This window comes from Cyclopterus lumpus, chromosome 14 (genome assembly GCF_009769545.1).
Source record: "Cyclopterus lumpus isolate fCycLum1 chromosome 14, fCycLum1.pri, whole genome shotgun sequence".
NCBI lineage: Eukaryota > Metazoa > Chordata > Actinopteri > Perciformes > Cyclopteridae > Cyclopterus > Cyclopterus lumpus.
Window position 1 is genome coordinate 13,115,392 of NC_046979.1, and position 13,965 is coordinate 13,129,356.

Here is a 13,965-nt window from a genome sequence, read left to right on the forward strand (position 1 = left end):
GCCACCACTTGCAGTTTGACGTTGAAATGTGTACAAGAATTAAGATTTCAATTCACAATTCAGAAGGTAACAACGTTTATTTCACAATCTGATCACAGAAACGTGTTACTGCTGTCCAGGTTGGGCACATGGATTCTATTAAAAGCAGCATTTGGTTGCAGTAGTCTTCTCTTGTGTGGCTGCTGTAGCTTTAGTCTAGTTGTACATGGAGAAGTTGGACCACTGAAACAGAAAAAGGGAAGTTTGTAGAACTGTTAGCATATTTAATACTTTAAATTACTTATTTTTGTACATGTACTACAGTGGTGGAATGCCACTAAGAACATTTACGGTACCTTTTCCATTTTATGCTACATTATAGTGCGAGAACACTAAATTATACAGTGAAACTACTTTAAATCCACAGCTTTTAGATAAAAGTTACTTGGAACGATTTAATATTTTACATACAAACACGATGTCAGTGATCTCGTGAATTTCGCAAAGGTTTTTAAAGGTGGGACGAGAGGATCTGTGTTTACATCAAGGATGCGGGGGGAGCTCTAACGTACTTATTCAAATTTGATGTCAAATGCTTTTCTGGTATATAGCCTTATTATATGCCTCGAGAATTGTTTTTACAGGAATGTAAACAAAAACAATTATATTTTATGATGCAAATTAGAAAATGCACTATTTTGGTTTTGTTTGTCTTGTGTTGATAATGACTAAATGATCCTTGAATCCTTGTTATATATTGGCTATATAGAAGTGTGTAACGTATTGTATAACGTAAAGTATTGTGACTTTTACAGCAGATGATATGAATATTTCTGCCACATGTAATTCCATGTGTGTTGTATGTGTTGAGAAAGAACTTGACTGAACTAGACTTGCCTCACTCCAGGACAAGTGGATCACTCCATCGGATGATTTGTCCTTGAAAACATCTGTAAAGAAAACCAACCACAAATAACACATATTTTGAATGCAACATAAGCCAAAAACATATTTATTCATCATTTTTGATTGATATGGATAATTACAATAAGCTATATGCTACTAGACATCCCGTGATGTGTAGTTTGAGTTTGCAGATTCAGTTCTTTCATCCCAATGCTCTCTTAAGCAGAATGTCTGGCAGTGGTTGGGGGTTGTTTCCACGTGACTCACCTGAGATCTTCTCCAGGCGTAACATCAGAGTGATGAAGCTCTCCATGGAGGTGTTTGACATGCCTGAGTACCGGGCCATCAGCAGCTTCACCATGATGTCGTCTGTGTCCATTTCTGATGAGAAAGTTACCATCGTGAATAGGAAGCATGTTCTCTTTAATTGTAATGCTGGAAGCTTATTATGAAGTTGTAATCATATTTTAAATGGTAAATTGCCTGCATCCCCAATTGCCTTCTGGAGCTCACGTTCGGACAGGGATCCATTCCCATTCAAATCTGCACGATGAAAGTCTTTCTGTAAAAAAGATGAATCTACGTTTAGAAACTAAGAGCACTTTAAACATGTACTTTAAACAAGGTCTATATATGTTTTATTATTATTAACTGCGCTTCAGATAGTCAGTGTCTACAATTTTGAAAGAAGTGTCTTGATTAAATAAATTAATACAAACAATGGAAATACCCATCATGCCCATATTTGCTGCATTACCTTGTATTTGTTAATCTTCTCCCAGAGAGTTGAGAACTCATTGACGGTCATCATCATTCTTTGGTCGGTCTTTGCACGTTAAGAAAAATATTCAATTTGACAATTTAACTCTTGATCTAAATGTTGTGATTTAATTGAGACTTTCTGCCATGATAATGTGTTGTGATTTGTAGGATAATAAAAAAGCCCCAACATGGTAAAACATTGACATTTTTCTTTTAAGGATACATCCACCATGGCTATCATGCTCATGCAGGTATCCAAACCAAAGCCATACCAGGTGCCTGTGAATGGTACAAACAGACAAATTATAACCCCCAAAGTAACTCGAGGATTTGGTGTCAGGAGTTACTACAAATGAATTAAGATTTTTAAATGTGATGTAAATCAACTCACCATGAGGGAAGTTGTCGTTCAGAAGCTTCTGGAGCTGTCTGGCTTTCAGTCGACCATACTGACAACAAAAAGTGTGATCGATTGATATCAGAACAAACGGACAAATTGACAAGCAGATGGATGAGCAGACAAAGAGTTACACACCTGATCAGCGTAGCTGTTGAACATGGCCCGGATGGCTTTCCTGTCAGTGGTCTCCTCCTTGTCCTTGTCATCGTCCTTGTCATTGTCGGTAGGCACCTTAAAGATGACAAGTTGATAGATCGGACATCAAATTTGAGAACTAAACTTCTCTCTCTAATTTACAGCTGTAGTGTATATGCATTATATTCCTCTAATTCATACCTCAGGAAGAATTAGGTTCTCCTCCTCTTTGTGGTCATGATCATCGTCTTCATCTTCATCATGGGGACTGAATGCATGCGAGAATGTGTTTAAAATCAGATTTCTGACAATCTGAGGATTGTTAGCCAATAATTCAAAGAGCTAGCTGGTACTTAAACTTTACACGTGTTTCAATCGCTAACTTAATTGCAAACGTTGGGCAGTACAACAAACTGCAACAGTCCATTCTACTTACCATTATAATTCTACTAATAACTACTTTATTAAGTTGTTGTGGTGAACCAACGTCAGAACATGTTTATTGTCTCGAAAGTTAAGTCCTATTTCTATGTTAATCAAGTTGTGTTGCCCTAAAAGTAGTAAACACTGTGGAATCAGCCTCTAAATGAACTCAGTTTGCCAAAAACCCAAATAAAAGTCTCCATTGGGACTTACAGTATATGTTGAGTATCAGTAAGTCCTTACCTGATCTTGGCCTCAGTCTTGGAGTAGACAGTGAGAACAAAGTCTGCACTCATGTAGGGCTTCATGGTGGAGGGGATGATCACATACTCTCCGGGCTCCAGGCTGTGCGGCTCAACCAGATCCCTGTCGTTGGTGTAAAGCTGCCTTAGCTTGATGGGACTGTTTCTTTTAAAGAAGGAGGACCTCACGCGACCTTGTGGTGTCTGAGAAGAATGTGGTGAGCCGTAATCAATGTAATAAAACGGGTTCCCGAGCATTCAATTGCATTATTCACTTTATTTAAATGTAGATTGAGCTTTCTGTACATAGGCGTGATATTTGTTCTTACCCCTGGTGGAATCTGTTGGATGGGAAACGGAAACAAGAAAAAGTCATTCTAAAGTTTTCACATCACAAAGTGCTAGTGACAGAAATAGCCTAAAACAATTACTAATGGCTACATCATACATTTGTATACTTGCTAATTGGTAGTAGGTGTTATTAAATCATTATTTAATATTTAAAGAATCACAATTCAGGATGCAAACCTTAAAGATGGTAAGTCCAATTGGGTAGGATCTTACTCTTTTACGATTCTTTTGCTGAGGCTTCTGCATCAGAGAAAGGAATATGTTTTGGTCTTTCTCCTCCTCCTTGTTTATATTAGACACCTGCAAGCGATACTGAGGATTCGTCTCAAAGGAAGCTACAGGTGATGAAAAATATGACCAATGTCAGAAGTTTCTTTTACTCTCGCACACATAAAAGGAAAAAGACAAACATGATTGCAGTTCGAGTTGAAAGTAACATGATTTGGCTCACAGTAAGACACGTTGCCGCCTGCAGATTTCCCTGCCACCCAGCTGCCATCGTAAACCATGGATTTCCACTGGCTGGTGACGTCACCATCAATAAAGTTGGGGTTCTCACAGCAGATGAACAATATTTGGAAATAATAACAGAAGTCCTCCAACGCCATCCTAACGGACAAAGATAAACAAATGATAAAGGCCAGATGTCGCAAATATACTGCAGTCTGCATCCAAACTAAAGAATGGCCTTTAGTTCTGCAGTATATTCATAAATAAATGACAACGAAAAGTGGACACATCTATTTATTTTAACATTGGGAGATAGTTGGGTCTTTATAAATGTAGGTGTAATGTTATTTGTCTGTTAACTTTGCAGTTGTTCAGATGTAAAGCCCATTTATTCTAAATTGCAGGACAGGTGTGTTTCTTCAGGTCAGGATCAAAGGTATGAGTTTAAGGTACCATGTGGACATTTGACCACTAGTAGCGCTGTAGAGCAATATTTCTATGACAAAGAAGCAAGTCTCAAGCAAACAAAGATGTAAACAGTGTTTCTTCCGGTGACATTTTTTTATGAGGTAGGAAGTACATTCATCACATAGTCCTCAAAGCTTGTGGAGATACACTGTTAACAACTTTTATTGAAGCTCATTTACCAGAACTCTCCATCGTTGCGGTCAAAACACTTTTCCCGATCTTCTGGGCTGACTCTAATCCAAAGGTCGGACCTAGGAACCAGAGGGAAATAAATGTGTTCTTCAACTGGTGTGCAGAGAAAGTCATTTTTATTATTGGGTGAGTGTCTGATTAATTCAAGGAGCCTACTTGTCACTCCACTTCCCATTCCACTCAGTTTTGCCCCAAGGATTCATGAGTCGCACCAGCTTCACTTTGGAACCGTAATAATGAACCTCAAGATGAAATGATAAATTGACAAATCAGAAACAAAATCTTGCTGGCAATTAAACTCCAAAGGCTCTTATTTGAACCTTTTCTCTTGCCATATATGCAGAACATGAACTGTACCTCAGTGACCTCTGTGACAGAATAGGCATGTGCATCCACTATACCAGTTTCCTCTACGGTGTTCACCAACTTCCCCTGAAACAGAGAGAACAGTTAAATCTTTGTGACTTTCATTTAGATTGTTTTACCTCCAGGATACTTTTTCTTACCCCTTTCTGAGGAGTCCCGCAGCAAATCATCGACTGGCACTTGGTGGCTCTGCTCAGCGCGTTCCACAGTTCCACATCATGGCCCGCCGAGTGGGCTTCCTGGAGTTCGTAATTCTTGTTCAAGCCTCCACTGAAATCCTTGCAGGCCTCTGATGGCAATCCAGCGCTCATGTCTGCGTATGAGCCGCACACTCTGTGGGAGAGAGAAGAAAATAGCGTGGTTGTCATGGAAACCATTCATCCGGGTTTAGAGTTTAGCTAATGGTAGCACTCAAAGTCTTGAGACCCACTAAAGTATTTTTTATATGAAGGTGAATAGGTTGGTTTCCTACTTGGCATACGCTTTCTCCAGCAGAGGAGCCCAGAACTCATTTCCAATCTTGGAGCGCACAGACAGAAGCTGGTTGTTGAGTGTTGGCAGGTGGTCGTCGATGACAACATCCACCCACTTGCCGAACCTCCAGAACTGACACGAAAAGGACAAGTTAGAATCACAAGTTAGACCAGAGTGCACTGCGAAAGCCCTGTTGTTACACACTCATGTATCCTTAATGCTTTACCCGGAAGTGAAACATCCCTGCATAGTCACTGAAGCTCTGGTCCAAAGCCACAACTTGACCAAACAGGCTTTTCTTGAATGTCAGTGAGGAAATCGCAGCCAGAAACCAGCAGTTACCTGTTAAATTAAGTGACCAAATCAGGCGCTGGCAAACAGTCCAAATGTCCATCTAAGAAAGGTATTCACGTTTTGTTGTCTTACCCACGATGCCTTGATCAAAGTCAAATCGGGAGGCTCCTTTGCTACAGAAAACAGGATCACTGCTGTTGTTTTGTGCTTTCAAGATGTCCTGGACAATACAAAAAAAGAAAAAGAAATCAGATGTAGACATGTATAATCATAAAAATTGCATTAAAACTGCAAACTTCACAATGGAAAAATCTGTAATCCTCTACATCACAAATAAATGTGATCTGTAACAATTGGATTTACACAAGTAAGAAGTAAAAACATATCAAGTATTTTACGGCTGGTCGAAGCCACTCCACTTGGGCTTCCTGCCAACGGCTCAAACCCTCCAGGTCTCCCAGAGATTGGTTGTTGGGTGGGAAGGTGTTGTCCACAAACAGCCTCCTTCTGCGGAGGGAGTTGTCCTTCAGCTGTGCGTAGTCTTGGTTGTTGAACTTGGCCGGGTTGGAGGGGCTCCCCTCGGTGCCATCTTGGTAACGCAAGTTTATGATAGAGGTGCAGTTTCCAGATTCAGGCATGTTGACAAGAGGCTTAAAGACAGACTCTGAATACAAGAAGAAAAGTGAAATAAGAGAATTCAAAATGCCAGAGCTGCGTTTCAGAGCTAGATGGAGATAATTACCTACTAGACTGCTGCAACCAACTTCAGCTTCCTTTCAAGAGGGGTCCAGTCTGGTCTCTGCAGCAGACTATATATTCGCGATGCCTTACATAAGGTGGGATTCAGCCCCCTTCCCACCTCCAGAATGTATGGGGAAAACAAAAAATGCCAGGGGGCTTTTCTTTCTTCTTCAGGTGTCAATTATTCCCTTCATGTCACCTGACATTCTCATCCTCTCCAGGTGTATACTGCCTTTGTACTTGTTCGTTCTCCTTGTTTTTTTATCTGTTCGTGTTGTGTACACCATAGCGTTGTAGGGAAATATACAAATGACATTGTGGAGAATATGACAATACATTCTACCTTGAACCTTACATCAGGTCTTCTACATCAGGTTTGTGTACCACATATCTCTTGCATTTTGAACCCAATTTAACGCAAAAAAAAGCTACACCTAATGTATTGGCATACCTAAAGAAATCATGTAATGTCAGATTGTAGTAGGAAGAATAGACACATTTACATTATATATATATAGTATTAAATATCAGGGCTGCTGTACGAGATTGTATAACAGATGCACCAGGTAACCTTTTTAGAGCACTTATTGGATTAATTAATGCTTATTTGTTCTTGGGTTATGAAACAGCTACTGAACTGTTGCAGAATGAATGCACTGAACAACTTATCACACTCTGGTTGATTGTAAATTCAATCTGACACAGAGCAGAAAGTCAATATACAAGTACCAAAGTCAATGTGTACATTAACACCTGCAGCGGGAACAGTGTGTGCTCAGCAAGTCCAGTTATTATCTCTATTTCACAGTTTGCCCTCCAGACAAATCGTGTTTCAACAGGATGCACGGTATGCACGACAGCCTGAAGGAAAGTTAAGCGCTGCAACGTTGTATGCAAATGATCAGAGGACAAAAAGAAGAATCAGCACAGGAAGTACACACCTACAGAATTGGTATCAGTGCAAACCACAAACAATGAGAATGTGGTTATTGCTATTACTTGAATACACTCAGTCTTGTATACACTGGAGTATTGAAAATAAAAAGGTACACCAAAGTTTTACAAACATGTTGCTTGTTTAAAGCCGTGTGTCTGCAAAGAGAAACTAGTGGCTCCTGACTGTTAAACAAACATGTCGCTGACCCCCTTGGACAAGATCTTTGAATAAAAAGATTGTTTGTGAAAATACAGTCAAGTGATGATACTGAATAAAACAAAATATTGGATCTCGGTTTATGCTCTTTTTTAGGTTTCTTCACAAGCAAATGACAAATAACCAGCGTACGATAGAGCAACAACAGCGTCCACCCATTCCTGGCATGTCAGCACGTATCTCCACAAATTATAGGCTGAAGTCTGTCTCCATAACAGTAAAAGCAAGAGTAGCCCGCGGGATAAATTATTCTTAATAATATGTCAGCACACTATGTTTTAAAACAAAGCTTATTATTATAAGTCCTCACACATACTTCTTCTCACATTCCCTGTTAAACCAGAGTAGAGTAAATAAAAAAATAATAACTGTGAAGAAGTGTTACCAATTATGCTGAAACAATAAAATAAATAAAATTTAAAAAGTCAGAAAGTACTGCTTAGCAAATAAATAATAAGTAATTAGTAGTAGTAGTACAGCCAGGAATGGCTGCTGGCTTTACTTCCTAGGTGTGGCTCTATCGTAATGCAAATCATATTTCTGGCACCACATTGTATACAGCCGCAGATATGATGACGCCTTTAATAGCAGAGAGCAGGACAGTGGCACGATTGTTGGTGTTTTAAAGGAATTTGGATTACTGACTGCATACTTGCACATTTCGGTAAAGAAAACACATCCTCAGAAGTTACAAAGTAGTCGGTGAATAAGGAAATTATGCACAAATGTACAAATGACAATACTGGCTCAAACAACGTAATTACTCTGTCAGTCCTGTTCATTCTGTAAACTTACCTGACAATGTTTACAGTTACATTTTCATGCATTGAAGGTGCATAAAGGGATGGATAATAAACATAATACAATAACAGTTAGGACATTATGTAATGTTGTGTACAATCAGCTATAATACCATGCAATAAAGGACAATTCATCCACAATTAGTTGTTTGCAAGTTAAGTCATCTGACTTATCAATACTAAAAAAATACTGAACAGGAATGTATACACACCAAGCCATAATCAACATACATCTCTACTTTCTCATCTGCAGGTTTGTTAAAACTGGTTCCAACAGCGTTCACGGGCCAGCATAATATTGGTGACACTTTCCTCTCAGTGTGCATGTCGGTCACTCATTTGTTATTTTAGTTTGCAGCAAAGACGCAAAAACAAGACGTAATCCATCCATCCATCCATTTTCAATACCGCTTATCCTCATTAGGGTCACGGGGGCGCTGGAGCCTATCCCAGCTGACATAGGGCGAAGGCAGGGGACACCCTGGACAGGCCGCCAGTCCATCGAGGGCACATGTAGGGACATACAACCATTCACTCTCACATTCACACCTATGGGCAATTTAGAGATCAATTAACCTGCAGCATGTCTTTGGACTGTGGGAGGAAGACGGAGAGCCCGAAGAGAACCCACGCTGCCACGGGGAGAACATGCAAACTCCACACAGAAGGACCGCTTCCACCGGGAATTGAACCCACGGCCCTCTTGCTGTGAGGCGACAGTGCTAGCCACTACACCACCGTGCAGCCCCAAGACGTAATAAAGTTAATAATATTAGGTTAACACTACTGGTAATTTGATTAAATGTTGAAGTCATCCTTATTGCGTCATGTAAGCCATGACAACACCTGAGAAGGAACGGTTGATGGTTGCATGCAACAGCATACTGGTTTACCACAATGAGACACTTTCACTAAGTCTGCTGCTGGAACGAGTATTTCTGCAGTTTGACCCGGACATGCTGTTGACCGGTCTGAAATAGATTGATTATGAAATGAAGGTGAGACCAACTATCAAGACATTTTTGCTGCTGTGAAAAAGGAAAGCAAATTAAACTTTAGCTCAAATCATCACTGGGTAGTGAACCATGTGATGTTGGTGATCATATGATCCACATTCTCCGAACCCACTGATCACAGCTCAAGGACTAACTATGAATGCAGATTGATTGTCTGCCACGTTAGTGATGCGATTGTAGAGATAAGATCACCATCTTTTTGGAGGAAATATCTCAACTGTCAAAGGTTTGGATGGACAAGTCAAACAAGTCATAAACCAAAAATATTTTAAAGATTCTGCTCTGAACTATATTTACAAAAGTATGACGCTCCTAAATAGTGGGTGTGTTTGGCCTCAGCCGCAACTGTCGTTAACAGGTACGTTAAATCAAGCCGGAACGTGCACGAACAAACGGTAACAGCACGAGGGCCAGACTTTTGAGCGGTCAAATATCTGAAAATGCTGACTTTCCTCAGCTGATAAATCAAACCGGCGTGACTACTTTCACAGCGAAGGACAGATGGTCTGCAGAACAGATGGTCAAAAGAATCTCCAGTCAAGAAAATCTGGTCTTTGTGACTCCTTGAAGGTGTCAGACAGCCATCAATTTCTTTAAAAACCCAAACCCCGAAAATAAATATGGGTAGCATTTAAATGAGTCTAAGAATTGGCCTTTCCTCTGCTACGGCAGTTATAAATAAATAAATACTAACACAACCGAGGACACCTACAGTCACAATATAAATCTACAATGTTGACACCATTTAACACATCACATTTATTCAGTCATTTACTTTCTAACATTTCCTCTGATCATGTTGCGCATACATATATACATCCATCCATTATCAGCCGCTTATCCGGGGTCGGGTCGCGGTGGCAGCAGGTTCAGCAGGCCGACCCAGGCTTCCCTCTCACCCGCAGCACTTTCCAGCTCATTCTGGGGGATCCCGAGGCGTTCCAAGGCCAGCCGGGAGATATAATCCCTCCAGCGTGTCCTCGGTCTTCCCCGGGGCCTCATACCATAACATATACATAATTGTTAATTAAATTTGAAGCAGATGGTTGTCACCACATGTAGCTTAAAGGCAGAGTTGCTGCAACCACTTGATCCAGTTCTGAGGGATGAGAAAGAGGAAGTTGAGTCCACAAATTGTATCACACTAGTGAAACGTGTGATGCTGCCACTAAATGTTCAGAAAACCGAGAGTCACCACTAAACAATCTGCCGGTAATTCCAGCGTTTCAGTTTAAGATTCATCACAACAATTGACAGAAATTAGTTTATTAAAGCTTCAAAGTTACCTTTCAAATTCCCTGTATTGCCGATTTCAGGGAACAGACTTCCACTCATGCCTGTATAAAAAAAACAAACAGATACATGAGAATAGACAAACATTCTGAAAACTGATCTACAAGTAAAGCTTTAAAAAGACTCAGAAAAGTGGATCAAAGACCATCGTCAGTTTCAGACGGCACTTCCTATTCCAGGTTCTAACTGACAAAGCTACACAGGTTCTTCAAATAACTCTACACGAGTCAAAGCACTTGTGATTTAACCTAGAATTTAAAATATCCGAATTTAGCAGTGTTGTAAACCAGGAAGCACATGACTCCATTTCATTTTAAGTTTCATGTGGTCTATATTTAGTGGGTAATAAAACGGGGTAGGTCACCACATTAGTGACGGAGTCGAGGAGTTCAAACCTTTGTTCGATTGAACCCCAGATAAACTGTCACCAAGGTTTCATACCCACGACTCATCTGTATTAATGCAGCAATTTTGACAGGTTAATGTCAACTATGAACAGATTTCACTTTGCTGCAAATTATGCGATGTTTTAGCCAAAAGTGCTAAACAATCTAATGTAATCCAGGTTGAAGTTTTGTACCAAAGGGCAATTAAAGGCATACAGTAAAAATATAAACTTACATGATCCGTCTACAGATGAGTCACTTTCTTTTAGAGACTTTTTGGTACGCAGCCCAACCTTGAAAACACAGGACACAATTCAAAAATTTAAATACTAAGAGTTATCAAGTCTATTCAAGATGTTCTTTTATTTTTTGTTCAGAAAACCGAGAGTCACCACTAAACAATCTGCCGGTAATTCCAGCGTTTCAGTTTAGGATTCATCACAACAGGAGATGTTAGTTGCCATATTTCAGACGGAAGAAGCATATTCACCTTCATCAATCTGGTTTAATTGGGCACATTGAAGAATTTCACATCTTATGGCAGCTCACATTCACCATTTCATCTACAGAAGGGGAAATCCAGGATACGATTGGTTAGTGACATTAAGTAAATTAATTTTGAGTTACAGGTTACAAACCAGAATCTCCAAATGTTCAGAAAACCGAGAGTCACCACTAAACAATCTGACGGTAATTCCAGCGTTTCAGTTTAGGATTCATCACAACAGGAGATGTTAGTTGCCATATTTCAGACGGAAGAAGCATATTCACCTTCATCAATCTGGTTTAATTGGGCACATTGAAGAATTTCACATCTTATGGCAGCTCACATTCACCATTTCATCTACAGAAGGGGAAATCCAGGATACGATTGGTTAGTGACATTAAGTAAATTATTTTTGAGTTACAGGTTACAAACCAGAATCTCCAAATGTTCAGAAAACCGAGAGTCACCACTAAACAATCTGACGGTAATTCCAGCGTTTCAGTTTAAGATTCATCACAACAGGAGATGTTAGTTGCCATTTTTACAGACTGAAGCATATTCACCTGCACAGCGCAGATCTTTAGTCGTCTGGTTTGATTGGGTACATATGCAGGATGGCAAGTTCAGATCATATGGCAGCTCACAAACCTCTTGCATCTACAGAAAGAGAAGATCAGGGATATGATTTGTTAGTGACATTAAGTTAATTAATTTTGAGTTACAGAACTGCATCTTAAAATGTTCAGAAAACCGAGAGTCACCACTAAACAATCTGACGGTAATTCCAGCGTTTCAGTTTAGGATTCATCACAACAGGAGATGTTCGTTTACATTTTTTTCAGACGGAAGCAGCATATTCACCTGCATGAATCAGTGGTCATCTGGTATAATTGGTCACATACGCAGACCGGCAATTTCACATCTTATGGCAGCTCACATTCACCATTTCATCTACAGAAGGGGAAATCCAGGATACGATTGGTTAGTGACATTAAGTAAATTAATTTTGAGTTACAGGTTACAAACCAGCATCTCCAAATGTTCAGAAAACCGAGAGTCACCACTAAACAATCTGACGGTAATTCCAGCGTTTCAGTTTAAGATTCATCACAACATGAGATGTTAGTTTACATTTTTACAGACTGAAGCATATTCACCTGCACAGCACAGATCTTTAGTCGTCTGGTTTGATTGGGTACATATGCAGGATGGCAATGTTACATCGCCGCTCACGTGTCAACATTGCATCTACAGAAGGGGAAATCAAGGATACGATTAGTTAATGACCACAAGTCAATTTATTTTGAATTGCAAAACTGCATCTTTTAATGTTCAGAAAACCGAGAGTCACCACAAACAATCTGACGGTAATTCCAGCGTTTCAGTTTAGGATTCATCACAACAGGAGATGTTCGTTTACATTTTTTCAGACAAAAGAAGCATATTCACCTGCATGAATCTAGTCATCTGGTTTAATTGGGCACATGTGAAGAACAGCAATTTCAGATCTTATGGCAGCTCAGATTCACCATTTCATCTACAGAAGTGGAAATCAAAGATACGATTGGTTAGTGACATTAAGTCAATTAATTTTGAGTTTCAAAACTGCATCTTTTAATGTTCAGAAAACCGAGAGTCACCACTAAACAATCTGCCGGTAATTCCAGCGTTTCAGTTTAAGATTCATCACAACACTTAATGGCTACAGCTCCATTCACACAAGTAAAACTGTATTAAACCAACCTTGGTTTGACATCTTGAATGGGTCCATTTGGACTGACCTGAAATAAAAAGGGAACACAAATCAGTAACTGACAGTTTGTAAACACTGATAATTGCAGTTTGAGACTCAGAACAGTGAGAATGAAACATCGTCAGTTGTCGCATCGGACAGCACTTCCTATTCACAGCTTTCATCACTGACAACTGCAATAAGACAACGTTGACGTCTGCAACTGACCTTGTAGCGACATCAGGAGACCGCATTCAGCCAATGTGTCATCTGTAAAACCTGTGCATAGAGCTGCCAGCCTGAAGTCAACCTATGGAGAAAAACAGTCAAATATTTTAAATACTTAGAAATCCTGCATTTATTTAGGAATACACTTATAAACAATGTTTCTAAACTCATTGATATTGCTTTTAGGCATCGTAAAAACGCTACAGGACTTCAAGTTTGACCACAGTTATAAAATAATTATAGATTACTACATTCTAACAAGCCAGTTTGACTCTTGAAAAGGAGTGTTTAACAACTTTAGATGAAACAGGATAGAAAGAGAACACCAAATCTCACTTGTTTTGCATTTCTTCTTTCGGTGCTCCCCACGTGGCTGCTCGAGGCCCCGTGACGTGACACTTCAGCGAGCAGATATCTTGTTTCTATTAAAGTGTCTAACTGCTCTGCTAACGGGCGGTTGGGCCTGTAGGGCGGACATCTACCTGTTGACCACTTTTAACACGTTATATGAAGACTGCGGGGAGCCGACCAACGTGTCCGTCCAACAGACGACCTGGAAAGAGACAGTAATGTCGCGTGGGAGAAATATTTAAAGCCCTAATGTCGCAGGAATAAAACGTCACGTTCTTTAGTTTTGGCGCGAGGACAACCGACTCAGACGGAAGTCTGGCGCCACCTGCTGTTCTG

The 13,965-nt window shown here is 39.9% G+C and overlaps 1 protein-coding gene, 1 long non-coding RNA gene and 9 other non-coding genes across 12 annotated transcripts; all 11 read right to left on the reverse strand.

The window, feature by feature from the left end:
- Window positions 1-195: 195 nt before the first annotated feature.
- Window positions 196-6,080, reverse strand: LOC117743049 (calpain-1 catalytic subunit-like). Its single transcript, XM_034550783.1, has 21 exons — window positions 5,841-6,080; window positions 5,575-5,662; window positions 5,375-5,490; window positions 5,147-5,280; window positions 4,815-5,007; window positions 4,666-4,740; window positions 4,465-4,550; window positions 4,296-4,367; window positions 3,650-3,807; window positions 3,376-3,533; window positions 3,177-3,188; window positions 2,849-3,051; window positions 2,384-2,450; window positions 2,183-2,278; window positions 2,039-2,096; window positions 1,871-1,926; window positions 1,643-1,711; window positions 1,369-1,447; window positions 1,153-1,266; window positions 877-929; window positions 196-222 (listed from the first exon to the last, which is right to left on the reverse strand). Exons 1-21 carry the CDS (start codon window positions 6,078-6,080, stop codon window positions 196-198), a joined length of 2,154 nt encoding a protein of 717 aa, XP_034406674.1.
- A 3,969-nt stretch (window positions 6,081-10,049) lies between these two features.
- LOC117742560 lies at window positions 10,050-13,867 on the reverse strand. 2 transcript variants are annotated; one of them, XR_004611048.1, is made up of 12 exons: window positions 13,615-13,867; window positions 13,279-13,360; window positions 13,062-13,099; window positions 12,768-12,855; window positions 12,476-12,566; window positions 12,180-12,269; window positions 11,882-11,975; window positions 11,603-11,675; window positions 11,322-11,394; window positions 11,067-11,124; window positions 10,439-10,489; window positions 10,050-10,251 (listed from the first exon to the last, which is right to left on the reverse strand). It is a non-coding gene; the product is annotated as an uncharacterized LOC117742560 (long non-coding RNA). The 2 variants fall into 2 exon arrangements; XR_004611049.1 differs by lacking the exon at window positions 11,322-11,394.
- Window positions 10,327-10,399, reverse strand: LOC117743301. Its single transcript, XR_004611099.1, has one exon. It is a non-coding gene; the product is annotated as a small nucleolar RNA SNORD65 (small nucleolar RNA).
- On the reverse strand, window positions 11,203-11,275 carry LOC117743300. Its single transcript, XR_004611098.1, has one exon. It is a non-coding gene; the product is annotated as a small nucleolar RNA SNORD65 (small nucleolar RNA).
- Window positions 11,484-11,556, reverse strand: LOC117743303. The gene has a single exon (XR_004611101.1). It is a non-coding gene; the product is annotated as a small nucleolar RNA SNORD65 (small nucleolar RNA).
- LOC117743306 lies at window positions 11,765-11,837 on the reverse strand. The gene has a single exon (XR_004611104.1). It is a non-coding gene; the product is annotated as a small nucleolar RNA SNORD65 (small nucleolar RNA).
- On the reverse strand, window positions 12,059-12,131 carry LOC117743304. The gene has a single exon (XR_004611102.1). It is a non-coding gene; the product is annotated as a small nucleolar RNA SNORD65 (small nucleolar RNA).
- On the reverse strand, window positions 12,359-12,431 carry LOC117743305. Its single transcript, XR_004611103.1, has one exon. It is a non-coding gene; the product is annotated as a small nucleolar RNA SNORD65 (small nucleolar RNA).
- On the reverse strand, window positions 12,649-12,720 carry LOC117743307. The gene has a single exon (XR_004611105.1). It is a non-coding gene; the product is annotated as a small nucleolar RNA SNORD65 (small nucleolar RNA).
- LOC117743302 lies at window positions 12,938-13,010 on the reverse strand. Its single transcript, XR_004611100.1, has one exon. It is a non-coding gene; the product is annotated as a small nucleolar RNA SNORD65 (small nucleolar RNA).
- On the reverse strand, window positions 13,171-13,242 carry LOC117743309. Its single transcript, XR_004611107.1, has one exon. It is a non-coding gene; the product is annotated as a small nucleolar RNA SNORD49 (small nucleolar RNA).
- Window positions 13,868-13,965: the final 98 nt, after the last annotated feature.

Coding starts and splice junctions, on each gene's coding strand:
- LOC117743049 (XM_034550783.1), bottom strand. CDS start 6,080: ATGCCTGAATCTGGAAACTGCACCTCTATCATAAACTTGCGTTACCAA. Junction 5,663..5,840: donor TGGAGTGGCTTCGACCAGCC/GTAAAATACTTG, acceptor TGTATTGTCCAG/GACATCTTGAAAGCACAAAA. Junction 2,451..2,848: donor AAGACTGAGGCCAAGATCAG/GTAAGGACTTAC, acceptor GCATGCATTCAG/TCCCCATGATGAAGATGAAG.